Below are 18,087 nucleotides of genomic sequence, written 5' to 3' on the forward strand. Positions count from 1 at the left end.
AAAACAATGAAGGGGGGCGGGGAAGGCGGTGAGGCACATACGTGGCAAGGTTCCAAAACATCTGGGTTTTGGAAACCCTGTCCAGCTACAGCTTACCAGAAAGCCCAGCTTTCTCATTCTGGGATCCAAGGTAGTTACTACCTACAGCAGCTCCACAAGAGCTAAGGGGGCAGAAAATGCAGAGGACAGGCTACCTATACCCAAGATGAGTGGCCTTTCTGGAAAATGCTCAAAACTGTAGCAAAATCTACTTTTCTGTTTGCCTTCCTCTTCCAACTCTCTGATACCCCTACAGAGGAAGCCAAACTCTACAAGGTACACTGGGCACCTTCTATTCACCCTTCCAGGTCCACTCTCTAGGAACCCCTTTATCTTTCTCTTTCTATCTTTTCCTCATGGCCTGAACTTTATGGGCTGCAACAAGGATGTCTTGCCCACTGGCTTCACATTGGGTTTGGCCAATGGGAGACACCAGTAGGACATCAAAAGGTAGGAGAAGAGTGAGCTCAAGATACTTAGTCTGATGGCTCCCCTTCTGCCCAGGAGACTCGGGTACTGTACTGACCCAGAGTGATAGATGTTCACCTAATGCAGTAGACAGCACTGGTGCTCACCAAAATGTCTCCTCCACTGTGGCAACATTTCATTACCCAGCCTCCTGCTACACCACCAATTCCTGCCAATGGAGGTGACCTGTGTGGTCAGGAGCCAGTGGGTTTTCTCTAAGTTCTACTCTTTCCTCATCTACTGACCATGTGCAGGGGATGTAGAGGAGGACTTTGAGGCCCTACAGGATGGCTGCACCTCTAGATAGAAAGAGCCTGGTTCCCTGAATGACCACATGGAGCTGATCCCACCTACTGACCCACAATGAACTGTGACATGAGTGAGAAATTAATCTTTATTTTGTTAAGCCTCTGAGACTTGGGGGTTATTTGTTATAATAGCAGACCTACTGATCTTTGTCTTTCATCCTCTTTGAATATTGTGATTTTTCTACAACAACTGATCTTCAAAATCACATCTAGTATTTCATACAAGAACAACTCCTGTGCCTACACTATTATTGGCTGTAAAGATTACTTGAAAGGTAATTAATTTGATAAGCAAAAATAGGTAACAAAAACTGCTCTGTGTACACGTAGAAACACTACTTACCCGCCGAGTAACCGTTGGATCTCTCTGTGCTTTGGAGATGAGGTGTCCAAGAAGGGTATTGGTTCGCAGAAAACACAGGCGGATGTTTGTAGCCTTAGTGAACTCCCTCAGGGTGTGAGAGAAGGTGAAATTTTTTGCACCTGGTCGACCATTTATCAAGGACACCACAACCTAAAAACCACACAACACACACAGGGGGGAAAAAGTCCCTTCATGAAAATATAGCCACGAGTAACTAAAAATAACTCACATGTCCCAAAGCACTTGGTTTCTCTGAGCCATTAGATGTTTGTTGGTGGTCTTGGATCTTGTTTATGTCTAAAAATATCCCTGCTAATTCGGTCTTCCCTTCTTGTTCCTAGTTCCAAACTCTGGCAATCTCTCCCTAAGACCTGGGCTCTCAAAAAATGTTATCATTTCTTTTTCATACCTTTTGTTCTATCAGTATAGTTATCGGAGGAGGAGGAGGGGGAAGAGGGTGTTATGGGGTGGAAGTCCTATGAAATGCTGAAAATATAATGTTAAAATCTATAAATATAAGAAAACAACTTTTGGTTACATCAAAGAAACAAAGCGAAAGTTATCTAAAAACCTAAATAAAGTTGAAGAAAAGAAGTCTTTGCATATAGAGTTGACTGTGGAGAGGACAAAAAAAGAAAAAAAAACTATATAAAACACAGTTTTCATTTTAAAGCTTTAAGTGATGAAGTCTAAGTGCCAACAATTAGGGACACTCATCAGTCACTGGAAGGTACTGGCTAGCACTGCTCAAGAAAGTTCTCCTCACCTAAAACAGGACACCGACACCCTTAAAAATGTCCATTTGAAACTCACTTCATGTTCACGATGGCCTCACAATTTCCATGGAATTCTTCTCTGATTTTCTCCATTCTATTTTTTCTCATGTTGCATAACAATAGCCTAGCTGACTTTACCAGGACCAATGCAATGCCAAAAGGACGGCAATTCTTTTCTCCTTTACAGATGGTGCCCACCCTGTCCGGAGGGACCAGGGATTTGTGCTATCACCTTCCCCTCATCCCCTCACTCTTTTGGGGGATATGTATTTGTGAAGCAGTGGGAGGGGTCATCACCTCAATCACCAGCAACCAACTTTCTAAACATTCCAACAGAAAAGATAGTTCAAGACCTGTGGGCCTTGAATCCAGAATCTTGACTTCCAGAATAGAAGTTGAGAGCTCAAAAGAATTTCCAATGTCAATTATGCCTCAATTTTAAAAAATTAATTAATTAAAAAATATTTTTAATTAAAAATTTAAAATCATTTCCAACCCAACTCATTCTGGGAGTCTTCAATGTGATTCCTTTACTCGTTAGTTCCAAGTTCTAGTTTCCATTGTGATCTATTTTATTTTAGATTTTGAAAGTGCAAGTTTCACAATTATACAAAATATTATATCCTCGTGTTGATTTTGAATCTCAACTCTCCCTTTTCCCCATTTCAACGTACCTCACCATTTTCCAAAGGTACAATCCGGGAATATTCAGTAGTACAAAGTACATCGTCATCTTGGGTGATAGCCATATTTGGCTCCTGCCCAAATTGTTCCAAACAATCTACTTTAGAGTCTAGGAAGAAAACATTTCAATACTATAAAGTAAAATATTATCATCTTATCATAAATCTCTTAAGGAATCTTATGTTTCCTTAAGAAAATACATCAGGAGGAAAGAACAGAGAAGCATTTAAAATTTTCAGGCAAAATATTAGAATAAAGTTTTAATTCATGAAAGAAAATACCAAGACATTTTAGGCCACTTCCTTTTAATAGCAATGTTTGGAGATGTGGTTCTAATGCCTCACCCTTCATTAGGCACTTTTCCCTCGAAGGAGCATTCATGGAAAGCCCAGTGCCTTTGTGAGCAAAACTCCCATCACCTCAATTCATCATAGGGTTCAGAGACACTAACATTCTTCATTAGTTGAAGATGACATGGTCAAGGTAAATAATGTGAAATGCAGGAACCATGAACATGGAACTTAGTCCCTTATTCTATATAAAAGAAAAAGGACTGGAGCTACATTGCTCCTTATAGGTATATAAGTTATAGGTACATCACTTCTTCCTAAATAGTGGCAAAAACTGTTATCATAAAAGGCAGTTCAACTTCAGTCCTGCATGTGTATCCTTGGAATTAGTGCACACATGCTTGAGAAATAGGGACATCCTGAGAGCAACCCAGAGAGTGAAAACTGGCCAGTCCTTCACTGGGGAGGGTATGTGCTATGGTGAGAGCTGTGAATTGTGTAAGACTGATGACTTGCCAACCTGTACCCCTGAAATAAATAATACATTATACAGTAATTTTTAAAAATGTGGTATATACATGCAAAAAAAATGAAATTCCATGCTACAACATGGATGAACCTTGAAGAAATTATACCAGATGAAATAAGCCAGACACAAAAAGACAAATATTATATGATTCCATTTATATTAGATACCTAGAATAGTCAATTTTATAAAGACAGAAAGTAGAACAGTGGTTACCAGAAACTGAGGGAGGAAGTAAAGGGGAGTTATCATTTAAAGAGTACAAAATTTCAGTTGGGGAAGAAGAAAAAGTTCTAGAAGTAGATGGTGGTGATGTTTGTACAACATTGTGAATAGACTTGATTAAGGCTGAGATGCACACTTGAAAATTGTTAAAAAATGGGCAGATGATATGAACAGACACTTCTCCAATCAAGACATACAAATGGCTATCAGACACATGAAAAAATGATCATCATCATTAGCCCTCAGGGAGATTCAAATTAAAACCACATTGAGATATCACCTTACACCAGTTAGAATGGCCAAAATGAACAAAACAGGAAACAACATGTGTTGGAGAGGATGTGGAGAAAGGGGAACCCTCTTCCACTGTTGGTGGGAATGCAAGTTGGTGCAGCCTCTTTGGAGAACAGTGTGGAGATTTCTCAAGAAATTAAAAATAGAGCTTCCCTATGACCCTGCAATTGCACTCCTGGGTATTTACCCCCAAGATACAGATGTCGTGAAAGAAGGGCCATCTGTACCCCAATGTTTATAGCAGCAATGGCCACGGTCGCCAAACTATGGAAAGAACCAAGATGCCCTTCAACGGATGAATGGATAAGGAAGATGTGGTCCATATACACTATGGAGTATTATGCCTCCATCAGAAAGGATGAATACCCAACTTTTGTAGCAACATGGACGGGACTGGAAGAGATTATGCTGAGTGAAGTAAGTCAAGCAGAGAGAGTCAATTATCATATGGTTTCACTTATTTGTGGAGCATAACAAATAGCATGGAGGACAAGGGGCATTAGAGAAGAGTAGGGAATTTGGGTAAATTGGAAGGGGAGGTGAACCATGAGAGACTATGGACTCTGAAAAACAATCTGAGGGGTTTGAAGTGGCGGGGGGGTGGGAGGTTGGGGTACCAGGTGGTGGGTATTATAGAGGGCACGGCTTGCATGGAGCACTGGGTGTGGTGAGAAAATAATGAATAATGTTTTTCTGAAAATAAATAAATTGGAAAAAAAACAAAAACAAAAACAAAAAAAAAGAAAATTGTTAAAATGGTAAATTTTATGTTATGTATATTTTACCACAATAAAAATTCTAAATATTTTTTTTAAAAAAAGCAAACAAACTGGCCAGTCCTTAATTAGCCAAACCAAGAGACTCATTTTCCAGTTAAATCTAGTGTTGATCTGTTACAAATAATTAATATCCTACATAACACAATAAGCAAGATTACTTACGAGCAAAATATTGCCAGGGTGAGTAGGTGCTTCCAAAGTCTACTGATCTTTCCAAGACCCAAAGATCAGGGCGAGGAGAATTTGCAAATTTGATGATAAGATAGGCCACATGGAAAAGCTGATAAAGCAAAGGAGATACAGTTATTCAGTCACCGCATCTACCTGCAACCTTGACCATCTTTATAGGATGCTGTCCAAAGGCAACAAGCATCTAGCTACCCTCTCCTAAGATCCAGATTCTATTTCTAACCGCCCATTAGACAACTCTATCTGGGCACAAGCTCTTAAGCTTACCATGTTCAAAACCAAATAATCACTTTTCTTTCTCCTCCAGATCTATTCAGTAATTTTGTCACTTCTTAATCATTATACCCTTGATTTTTAACCAACTTACAGAGCCTCTTAAAGTCTGTACCTTCAAGAAATCAGATTTCGAGCAACAAGCATCATGTGCTAAACCTTCCCAGGACCAAGAGCCAAGCATGTCTCCTGGAGTGTCATGGCCTTTGGTTGGTTCCAGGTCTTAGAGAGCTAACAGCTTCAGAACGGAGAGCAGAGAGTCTGTTTGATAGAGTGATAGCAGCTCCTTCCCCTGCACCATCTCCACTGTCTCCTTTCATCCTAATTATTCTCCCTCTTTTTAATTTTCTCATTCATCCTCATCACTCTTTTACCCATGGCCAGGACAGTGCAGAAGAATGGAAGAGACAAGGGGAGACTTCGGTCTTTTCTTCCCCTCCCACTCATGAATCCCAGCATGTCTCCCACAGGGGACCCCAGGAGGCCTTGCAGCTCTACTCCTACCTCTTCCCCCAAAACTTATCTGGCTTGTATTTTGGACCCTGAGAGTCTGTATATTTCCTAAATTCCTATATTTTCCTAAAGGACCCTGTGAGTCTGTATATTTCCTCAAGTTCTGGTTTGACAACAAATACAGGCGTTAAATGTGTTAATGAAAGAGCATTATCTCTACCCCACATGCTCAACACCTCTCACATTCCCGGACCCTAAGTAACAGATCCAACAGTGACTTTCAGAAGAGGACTCCCCAAGCTATTAAGTAGCCCAGTCGAGCCATTTGAATGATGAGCACATCTAGTTAGAGAGAGAGGCAGTACTCAGATTCTGTGAGATCCTTTCATTTCTTGGGGAAAAAAATAAGGGAGTTTCCCCTTCATATTTTTTTTCACACTGTAATATGGTAAGAATTATATACTTTAAAAACTGAATTCTGAGAACCAGTAGCTACTTATAAATGTTCCGAACTTGGTACTAGAAGTCAAAATCTCTGGGACAATGATTCTCAAATTTTAGCCTCAGGACCCCTTCACACTTTTAATAGTGACTGAGAACCTCAAAAAGCTTTTGTTTATGTGGACTATATCTATTGGTATGTACCTATATTAAATATAAAGGTTGAGAAAATTTAAAAATATATATCACTAATTCACTTCAAATAGTAATAAACCTACTGCATGTTTAGACATAAACACCAAATTTTTGTGAAAAATCATGATTATTTTCCAAAACTTAAAAATTATACAGAGAATAGTGGCTTTACTTTACATTTTTAAAGTTTCTTTTAATGTGTACATTGATAGAAGACATCTGGATTCTCCTATCTGCTTCTACATTTAATTTGTTGTAACATATTGTTTTGGTTAAAGTATTTCTTTAAATACTGGCATCACATAGATCTATTATGAGGAAAAGGAGGATCTCAAAGCTTGTGGACCTCCTGAAAGGTCTTGGGGACCTCAGTGGGTTCTCAACCACACACTGAGAACTAGTGCTCTTGGTCATAGAGGTTACTCTTTGCTCTAAAAAGTCCTTGTATTCTGGGCTCTGTTATCTCCACCTGATCTGGTACATGTCTCACCAGCCTAATATATATATTTGTTAATTTTTTTCTTTTTTCCTCCTTTCTTCTCCCTTTTGTTTCAGATCTCTTCTGATTTGGTTAGTGTATATCTTTCTGGGGTCATTGCTCCCCTTTTAGTATTTTGTTCTCTCATTCATCCTTTTTTTTTTTCTGGATAAAATGACAAGGCAGAAAAACTCACCACAAAAAAAAAAAAAGAAAGAAAAAGAAAAAAAAAACAAGAGGCAGTCCCAACGGCTAGGGACCTAATCAATACAGACATTAGTAATATATCAGAACTAGGTTCAGAATGATGATTATTACCAAGGTGTTAGCTGGAATTGAAAAATCATGAGAATCCCTTTTTGGAGAAACCCTTACTAGAGAATCCCTTTCTGGAGAAATAAAATCCCTTCCTGGAGAAATAAAAGAACTAAAATCTAACCAAGTTGAAATAAAAAAGCGATTAATGAGGTACAATCAAAATGGAGGTTCTTACTGCTAAGATAAATGAGGCAGAAGAGAGAATTAGTGATATAGAAGACCAAATGATAGAGAATAAAGAAGCTGAGAAAAAGAGACAAACAACTACTGGACCATGAGGGGTGAATTCAAGAGATAAGTGATACCATAGGACAAAACAATTTAGAATAATTGGGAATCCCAGAAGAAGAAGAAAGAGAGAGAGGGGAAGAAGGTATATTGTAGCAAATTATAGCAGAAGATTTCCCTAAATTGGAGAAGGGAACAAGCATCAAAATCCAGGAGGCACAGAGAACCTGCCTCAAAATCAATAAAAATAGATCCACACTCTGTCATCTAAGTAAAACTTACAAGTCTCAGTGACAAAGAGAAAATCCTAAAAGCAGCTTGGGACAAAGAGGTCTGTAACATACAACAGTAGAAATATTAGATTGGCAGTAGACTTACCAAGAGAGACCTGGCAGGCCAGAAAGGACTGGCATGAAATATTCAGAGCACAGCACTAATTGAGAAAAATATGCATCCAAGAATACTATATCCAGCTAGGCTGTCACTGAAAATAGGAGCAATAAAAAGCTTCCAGGACAATCAAAAACTGAAAGAACTTGCAAACACCAAACCAGCCTACAGGAAATATTGACAAGCAAAAAGAGAGCCTAAAAGTAACATTTACCAGAAAGGAACAGAGACAATATACAGTAACAGTCACCTTACAGGCAATACAATGGCACTAAATTCATATCTTTCAATAGTTACCCTGAATGTAAATGGGCTAAATGCCCCCAATCAAAAGACACAGGGTATCAGAATGGATAAAAAAACAAGAGCCGTCAATATACAGTCTACAAGAAACTCATTTTAGATCCAAAGACACCTCCAGATTTAAAGTGAGGGGTGGAAAACAATTTACCATGCTAATGGACATCAAAAGAAAACTGGGGTGGCAATTCTTATATCAGATAAATTAGATTTTAAGCCAAAGATGAGGAAGGACACTATATCATACTTAAAGGGTCTGTCCAACAAAGGGATCTAACAATTTTAAATATCTATGCCCCTAACATGGGAGTAGCCAATTATATAAACCAATTAATAATAAAATCAAAGAAACACATTTACTATAATATAGTAATAGTAGGGAACATTAACAACCCCCTCACTGAAATGGACAGATCATCCAAGCAAAAAGATCAACAAGGAAATAAAGGGTTTAAATGACACACTGGACCACATGGACATCACAGATATATTTCAAACATTCCATTCCAAAGCAACAGAATGCACATTCTTCTCTAGTGCACATGGAACATTCTCCAGAATAGATCACATCCTGGGTCACAAATCGGGTCTCAACTGGTACCAAAAGATTGGGATCATTCCCTGCATTTTTTCAGACCACAATGCTTTGAAATTAGAACTCAATCACAAGAGTAAAGTTGGAAAGAACTCAAATACATGGAGGCTGGGGCACCTGGGTGGCTCAGTGGACTAAGCCTCTGCCTTCAGCTCAGGTCATGATCTCAGTGTCCTGGGATTGAGCCCTGCATTGGGGTCTCTGCTCTGCGGGGAGCCTGCTTCCTCCTCTCTCTCTGCCTGCCTCTCTGCCTACTTGTGATATCTCTCTCTCTCTCTCTGTCTCTCTCTGTGAAATAAATAAATAAATAAAATCTTAAAAAAAAAATAGAAAAAAAACATTCAAATACATGGGGGCTAAAGAGCATCCTACTAAAGAATGAATGGGTCATCCAGGAAATCAAAGAAGAATTGAAAAAATTCAAGGAAACAAATGAAAACACAACTATTCAAAATCTTTGGGACACAGCAAAGGTGGTCCTGACAGGAAAATAGATAGCAATACAAGCCTTTCTCAAAAAACAAGAAAGCGGGGATCCTGGGTGGCTCAGTGCGTTAAGCCTCTGCCTTTGGCTCAGGTCATGATCACGAGGACCTGGGATCAAGCCCTGCGTCAGGCTCTCTGCTCAGCAGAGAGCCTGCTTCCCTCTCTCTCTCTCTGCCTGCCTCTCTGCCTACTTGTGATCTCTGTCAAAGAAAGAAAGAAAGAAACAAACAAACAAGAAAGGTCTCAAGTACACAACCTAACCCTACACCTAAAGGCACTGGAGAAAGAACAGCAAAGAAAGCCTAAACCCAGAAGAGAAATAATAAAGATCAGAGCAGAAATCAATGAAATAGAAACTAAAAGAACAGTAGAACAGATCAATGAAACCAGGAGTTGGTTCATTGAAAGAATTAATGAGATTGATTAAGACCCTGGTCAGACTTATCAAAAAGAAAAGAGAAAGGACCCAAATTAATAAAATCATGAATGAAAGAGGAGAGATCACAACCAACATCAAAGAAATAAAAACAATTATAAGAACATATTATGAGCAACTATATACCAGCAAATTAGTCAATCTGGAAGAAATGGATGCATTCCTAGAGATGTATAAACTACCAAAACTGAACCAGGAAGAAATAGAAAACCTGAACAGTCCCATAACCAGTAAGGTGATTGAAGCAGTCATCAAAAATCTCCCAACAAACAAGAGCCCAGGGCCAGATAGCTTCCCAGGGGAATTCTACCAAACATTTAAAGAAGAATTAATACCTATTCTCCTGAAACTGTTCCAAAAAATAGAAATGGAAGGAAAACCTTCAAACTCATTTTATGAGGCCAGCATTACCTTGATCCCAAAACCAGACAAAGACCCCAACAAAAAGGAGAATTACAGAGCAATATCCTTGATGAACACAGATGCAAAAATTCTCACCAAAATACTAGCCAATAGGATCCAACAGTACATCAAAAGGATTATTCACTAGGACCAAGTGAGATTTATTCCTGGGCTGCAGGGTTGGCTCAACATCCACAAATCAATCAATATGATATAATACATTAATAAAAGAAAAAACAAGAACCATATGATACTCTCAGTAGATGCTGAAAAACCATTTGACAAAGTGCAGCACCCTTTCTTGATCAAAACTCTCCACAGTGTAGGGATAGAGCATACATACCTTAATATCATCAAAGGCATTTATGAAAAACCCACAGCGAATATCATTCTTAATGGGAAAAAACTGAGAGCTTTTCTCCTAAGGTCAGGAACACGACAGGGATGTCTACTATCACCACTGCTATTCAACATAGTACTAGAAGTCCTAGCCTCGGCAATCAGACTACAAAAAGAAATAAAAGGCATCTGAATCAACAAGGAAGTCAAACTCTCACTCTTTGCAGATGGTATGATACTTTATGTGGAAAACCCAAGACTCCACTCCACGGCTAGAACTCATACAGGAATTTAGTAAAGTGTCAGGATATAAAATCAATGTACAGAAATCAGTTGCCTTTCTATACACTAACAGCCAGACAGAAGAAAGAGAAATTAAGGAGTCAATCCCATTTACAACTGCACGCAAAACCATAAGATACCTAGGAAGAAACCTAACCAAAGAGGCAAAGAATCTGTACTCAGAAAACTATAAAGTACTCATGAAAGAAATTGAGGAAGGCACAAAGAAATGGAAAAATGTCCTATGCTCATGGATTGGAAGAACAAATACTGTGAAAAAAACCTATGCTACCTAAAGCAATCTACACATTTAATGCAATCCCTAACAAAATACCATCAGTTTTTTCAAAGAAATGGAAAAATTATCTTAAAATTTATATGGAACCAGAAAAGACCCTGAATAGCCAGAGGAATGTTGAAAAAGAAAACCAAAGTTGGCAACATCACAATTCCAGACTTCAAGGCCTATTACAAAGCTGTCATCATCAAGACAGTATGGTACTGGCACAAAAACGAACACACAAATCAGTGGAACAGAATAGAGAGCCCAGAAATGGACTCTCAACTCTATGGTCAACTAATCTTCAACAAAGCAGGAAAGAATGTCCAGTGGAAAAAAGACAGTCTCTTCAACAAATTTTGTAGGGAAAATTGGACAGCCATATGCAGAATAATGAAACTGGACAATTTCATTACACAACACACTAAAATAGACTAAAAAATGGATGAAAGACAATGTGAGACAGGAATCCATCAAAATCCTTGAGGAGAACATAGGCAACAACCTCTTCGACCCCAGCCACAGCAACTTTTTCCTAGAAACATTGCCAAAGGCAAGGGAAGCAAGGGTAAAAATGAACTATTGGGACTTCATCAAAATGAAAATCTTTTGCAGGGCAAAGGAAACAGTCAACAAAATCAAAAGACAACCAACAGAATGAGAGAAGATATTTGCAAATGACATATCAGATAAAGGGCTAGTATCCAAAATCTATAAAGAACTTATCAAACTCAACACCCAAAGAACAAATAATCCAATCAAGAAATGGGCAGAAAACATGAACAGACATTTCTGCAAAGAAAACATCCAAATAGCCAACAGACACATGAAAAAATACTCCACATCACCTGGCATCAGGGATATACAAATCAAAACCACAATGAGATACCACCCCACACCAGTCAGAACAGCTAAAATTAACAAGTCAGAAAACAGGAAACAGATGTTGGTGAGGATGCAGAGAAAGGAGAACCCTTGTTGGGAATGCAAGCTGGTGCAGCCACTCTGGAAAACAGTATGGAGGTTCCTGAAAAAGTTGAAAATAGAGCTACCCTATGACCCAACAATAGCACTACTGGGTATTTACCCTAAAGATACAAATGTAGCGATCCAAAGGGGGGGCGTGCACCTCAATGTTTATAGCAGCAATGTCCACAATGATCAAACTATGGAAAGAACCTAGATGATGTCCATCAACAGATGAATGGATAAAGAAAATGTGATACAAACACACAGACATACATACACAACGGAATACTATTCAGCCATCAAAAATGAAATCATTTTTGAGCTGAAGATGAGCTAAGCTGAAGATGGCTTGAACTTTGTTCATGATCAATCAGGTAGAGGTACAAAGTAATCTTTTAAATGATGTTTTAAGAAGCAGATAACAATCATAATAGGTGGAGTGTGAATCATTTTGACCTCAAAAGCCTTCAAGGTGAGTGGGTGAGATGAGATGGCATCACCTGTCCCTTGCTTCTCTGCCAATGCTCTCCATTTGGAAACCTCTGAAATTCCAGCCCATCATTTCAGGGCTTTCCCAGATGGCATAGTACATGTTCAGTAAATGTCACAGATGGGTAGATGGGTGGATGGATGAATATTAATGTTGTGTAGTTGTCTTCAAGTTCAGGAGGCAGAGGTGAACCCCCAAGTGGTCCTGTCTGGTGCCCAGGCATGGTGGGGACGTCTAAGGCTGGAGGAGAACCAATCCCTTGTAGTAAATCCTGGCCCAGCCACCCACCAGTCATATGACTCTAAGTGTCTCAATGAACCACTCTGAGATCTTATTTCCTTGCCCATAAAATAATAACACAAAATGACCATAAAACTATATGTTACATAAACACAAACTATGCACTCCATCTCAAAGAGCACCTATCACACTCTGTGGCATATACTCATGTTCATCTGTCGTTCCCACATCTGGATTTTAATCACCCCTGTAACCTCAGAGTAGGTGCTTAGTAAGTGTGGTTGAATTAAAATGAAATTAATAAGTGCGACACGTGAAATTGCAAAATGTTTTGCAAATGTATTTAAAGTCACATCCAGAATGAGCTTCTTACCCAACTAAATAATATACCCTCTACCAAAAAGTCTTCCGTTTATGATGTGAGATTCGTCTGCTTTATAATTTGATAAACATATTGTTTCCAAAGTGGCATTTTCTAATTCACTTTTTTCGACTTTTTATTTTGCATCATTTTCAAACCTACAGGAGAGCTCAAACAGCAGTACAATGAATATCTATATACTTTTCATTAGATTCACCAAATGTTAGCATTTTGTCATATTTGTATATTCTCTCACGCATGCTCTCTCTGCGCACACACGTGCGTGCATGCACTTTTTTTTGGTTGTTTTTGAAAGTAAGTTTCATATATCATTGTGCTTCAACTCTAAATATTTCAGCAGGCATATCCCAAGGGCATGGGCTTTTCTACAGAAACTCAACATTTTGATGCCTAAGAAATTTTACCACTTGAACAAATCTCACCTAACACACTGTCTATATTCAAATTTCCTTGATTCTCCTAATAACGCCCACTGGATTCCAATCCAGGATGATGCTAAGCACTTACTTGTCAAGTCTTTTGTCTCCTATAACCTAAATCAGTCCCCCCATAATTTTGTCTTTCCTGCCACGGACATTCAGAAAATCCAGGTCCTTTCTATCACAGAATGTTCCACAGTCTGAATTTGTCCAATTATTTTCTCATGATCTGATTCAGAATAAGCATCTTGGTGAGATTACTTCCTGCGTGACCCCTTCTTCTCATGGCATCATGCTGGGGGCACGAGATGCCAGGTGGTCCCACAATTAGTGACGCTATGTTTGATCCTATGCCCAAAAAGTTGCCCACCAGATTTCCCCATTATTAAGTTACCTTTTTACCTCGGTCATTAATTAGCAACCTGTGGAGAGGCACTCTGAAACATTTATTTTCATTAACTAAATTATAAACATTCCCACTATCCATGTAAAAATGCAAATACAAATTATGAAAAATAAGTCCCTAAATACAGAATGAAACAACTGAACAACTTCTGTGCCTGGTGCCCATTTGAAAAGCTTACGAAGGAGCTAATTTTACAGCAGATTTTTAATAGAGAAGGAAAAATGCAGATGAGTGAAATTAAACTCTATTTTAGTAACCTTGTTTGAAAACTTTTTACAAAATGAAATACAATCTCTATAAAACAATCAAGGCACAGTGACGGAAATACAGCTCAGCTGGGCTGAAAAAGGATCCTTTTAATCCTGGTCCAAAGAGCACATCTGCCAATGGCATAGCTAAGATCCTTCTTTCTTATAGATGTACCACCCTCGGCTGAGAAACCCAGCCCCTGGCACCATCAAAAAGACTGTGTTCAGGAGGAAAGTCACTTTGTCCCTCACTGTCTCTTACTGTCTCCCAGAAGTACCTGCTCACCTGTGAAGAGGGAATGTAGATCATTCCAGAAACTTAAAAGAAGGGACTCAAGAGGTCCCTAGATCAACTTCTCACCCAGGTTAAGAACCTTCACCCAAGAATCTCTTTTTGAGAGGAAACCCACGAAATTGCTGAGGCATTCTGGACATTATGTTGTCTTGGTGTTTAGTCAAAAACTTTCTCAGGTTCACCTCCCCTGTCTCAGAGTAGCACAGATTTCTAGTCTTCATTCCACTTGACAGCCTGCCCAGGATTTAAATACCAACACCACTCCCTAGGTTCTTTTTAAGGAGTTAAGATTTAAGTCAGCTGAAGGTGAAGATTAGGATAGAAAGTGGAAAGGAGGGGAGAATTAAAGTCTCTTGTTTTCTCATTAAAAATAACTACGAAAGGCTAAGAAATAAAAACTCTAAGGCCAAAATGAGTCTAAAGATTTGGATCACTCCAACAGCTTGGAAAATGACAAGCCCACTATTTTTTAAAGATGGAAGATTTCAAGGAAAAAAAACTAAAAGAGAAAAGGTGAAACACTTGCAACTATATTTTATTATTGATGAATTCTTAACTCTGGAGGAAAAATGATTAAGGACATAGAGCGTGGTTTTCAGTCCTAGTAGACTTCAATCATTATTCCCAAGTAGACTTAAAGTGCAGAATTTGAGACTAGCATATGTTACTCAAGAACATTTCATCTACAATTAACAATTTACAGATAGATTCGGTGGTGGTTTTAAAATAAGCTAAAGTCTACTATAATCCAAGAACTCTGAGTCCAATTTCCTAAAGATGTCTTATATTTTATCCTACCCTGTGTCATTGTTCTAACTGCCTGAGAATTTTTTTGGTCTAGGCCCTGATCCTTCCCATAACACTTTTTCTCATTCACCCTTTTTTTTTTACTGATTCATAAGAAAATCGCCTATGACATTTGGTTCACTCGCTGAACTGAAAAGTCACCAAAGAATTTGTCTGACAAACCATACAGAACAAGAGAAATCATACAGTCATGTTCTTTTGAGGCAAAGGGGCTTCACTGACTCAACTTTAAGAACCAGCAACTAAGTTATCTAAATCCTCCTTGAATCTACCCAAAATTGGTTCAACTCAATGATTACTAAAAACAGACTGATTTCTAGAAATGGTTTACACCAAGCTTCAATAAAATATTTCCCAGTGATGGTGACTGGTCCCAAATCAGATTCCAAATGATGTGACTGCCATTTCTCTTTAGTAAGACCACACCCCTTCATAAGGTTCCAGACTCTTCCTCTTGACCAGTATCTATCTACTGAAACAGTTGTAACATTTGTGGCCTGCCTCCATGAGAGTCCTTTCCTACTTTTTTTTTTTAAAGATTTTATTTATTTATTTGACAGAGAAAGATCACGAGTAGGCAGAGAAGCAGGCAGAGAGATAGGAGGAAGCAGGCTCCCTGCTGAGCAGAAAGCCCGACGTGGGGCTCGATCCCAGGACCCTGAGATCATGACCTGAGCTGAAGGCAGAGGCTTTAACCCCTGAGCCAACCAGGCGCCCCGAGTCCTTTCCTACTCTTAACTGGCATATCTATTTTCCTTTTTCTTCTGTTACTTCTTTCTTAAGTTCACCAACCCTGGCTTAATCTGAGTTTTATCTAGGGCCAAAATGCTCCTTTTGGCTGTGTATCCAATGTCCTTACTAATGACAGGAGCTTCAGAGACCTTTTCAACAGCAGCTGTGCACGTCTGTGGGGCATAATGATGGCCACTTAAATTTTATTAGTCAGCACTTTATAAAAAAAAATAATGAACTTTAAGCTTACGTGTTATTTCAGATCAGCTGGGCTGCATGAGAAATATTCTTGGAATTTATCCTTTGGCCAAAAGTGGTCTTGCCCTCCTGAACACTAAAACCTCTAGTGGAGTTCTCCAAGGGGGTGGTCCCATTTAAGGGTGTTTGGAAAATTTAAGGAGACATTTAATTGGTTGTCACAATAACACACCCAAATAAGGAGAGAGACCATGCATCTGTAGTGGCATCATCTCCACCCTGAGAAAGCTCATAGCCAGCTCTGGGGGAGAAGCTGGTCTCCAGGGATTCCAATACCATGTAGGGTATGCCTGGACAGGGAACCATGACAGAGGTGACCGTCTTTTGTCTACCAGACTTTTGAGGGCCTGAATGCCCTTCCCACCTTATAAATCTTGCTAGTAACAGAATGCACCACCCCACTTGAGCAGCTGAAAAGGCCAGCTTCCTGGCTCCCATGGCAGGTAAGGCAACATGAGTCCGTGACCCGGGCTCGGCAAATGTGATGTCTCTTGGAAAAGACATTCCAAAATCTTGGAAGCAAGATTTTGCTTCCAGAGCAAGTGATGCAAAAAGGTAGGGACCCAGACACTGAAGAATTCTTTCTAAGCAACAAAGCTGCAGCATGTGGCTTTTAGGGACAGTAGCCAACCCAGGAGGGATGTCCTGAGTCCAGAGCCCATGCTCAAGGCTGACTCTGGGGCCAGTCAGTGGCAGTCAGCCGCAGCCATGTCCTTGCGGACCAGGCGATGGTTTGGACTGTGCACAACCTTTGCTTCCGCCCACTTTCTGAGCCTGATTCTCCCTGCTCCTCGCACCCCCTCCCACTACCCCACCTCTGTCCCTTCCACCCTCAGAAGTGACTTTGTCTCTTTCACGGAGAAAATCAGACCTACCAGGAAGAAACCACCTTCCTTTCCCTTTGCAGACGTAAGAGCCATTTGCAACTACCCATCCTCTCCTTCTTCCCCTGGACTGGTAGAGTCAAAAGCTGATCCCTCCCTGGGCACTCTGGGCCCGCTCCTGCCTTCTGTTGGACCCTTCCCATCAGCTTTGAAAGTTCCTTCCAGCCAGGAGGCAAGAAGAACCTTTCCGCCCACCCAAACCCCCTTCTCCCCTGACAGACACACTTCTTCCAAGAGTTCACACTAGCCTGTCCCCCAGTTCACCCAGGCTTTGGTTCTTAGCCTTCCCCCCCCTTGTACCACACTCTCCTCACCTTACACCGTGACTCCTGATTTCTCTCTCTCGTCCAGACGTTCACGGAAGCTTCAGACCCACATGACTGCTATCTGCTTCATCTCCACCCGAAACACCTCCTGCCCTTCTCAATCGACAGGACCCGGGGAGGCCTCATCCCAACCCCCACGGGGCCCAGCGAAGCCTTCCCTCTGGTTAGTCCTGTGTATTCTGTGCTTTCTGGAGTGCCTTGCCTTTCCTTTAAAACATACTTGGCAGGATAATTATGTAAATGTTCGTGGCTGGAGAGCTCACAGCCTCATGGTTACAGACTGACTCTCCTGCACACTCATGACCAGCAACAGGAACCCTCTAGCTATGTGTGGTACAAGGCCAGGACAGCCCCCGCACTGTGCCTGGATGCGGGTGAGGCTGGAAGGGGGCCAAAACCTAAGGACTGCACTTACCTGGCATAAGACAGGACATCTCAAAGTCACTTTCACTGTGATGAAAAGGTGCCTCTGGGCTGAGCTCTCACACCCAGATGTAAGATGATCTCTAGTGTCCCAAATGTTCCCCCCTAAGTCCCCTGCTCTTAGGGACCCCAGCAGGAACCTTCATAGCCAGACAAACGTATGGAAAATAGTGAAGCCATAAGGTAGGTGGAGGCCTGGGTCTGCAGAGTCAGAGTGGAACGGCGTAAAGGGTGGTGGGCAGCAGGTGCAGTGTAGACGGGCTCCATGCCTGATGGCTATCAGGAAAAGCGGGTTCTACGCATATCTCAGCATCTGCCTGAGTCAGGCGACCTGGGGTCAGTTTCGAAATCCAGACCCAGGTAAGACACT

At 40.4% G+C, this 18,087-nt stretch overlaps 1 protein-coding gene across 1 annotated transcript in view; it reads right to left on the reverse strand.

The window, feature by feature from the left end:
• The window catches only part of LAMA3 (laminin subunit alpha 3), a 263,197-nt gene that overhangs the window by 195,210 nt on the left and 49,900 nt on the right, over window positions 1-18,087 (reverse strand). The window contains exons 3-5 of the mRNA XM_044243267.1: window positions 4,916-5,033; window positions 2,630-2,748; window positions 1,159-1,329 (exon numbers count right to left, since the gene is read on the reverse strand). Coding sequence (XP_044099202.1) covers window positions 1,159-1,329; window positions 2,630-2,748; window positions 4,916-5,033 — 408 coding nt within the window. The remainder of the gene's footprint in view (window positions 1-1,158; window positions 1,330-2,629; window positions 2,749-4,915; window positions 5,034-18,087) is intronic.

The sequence above is a fragment of the Neovison vison genome, chromosome 3 (assembly GCF_020171115.1).
Source record: "Neovison vison isolate M4711 chromosome 3, ASM_NN_V1, whole genome shotgun sequence".
NCBI lineage: Eukaryota > Metazoa > Chordata > Mammalia > Carnivora > Mustelidae > Neogale > Neogale vison.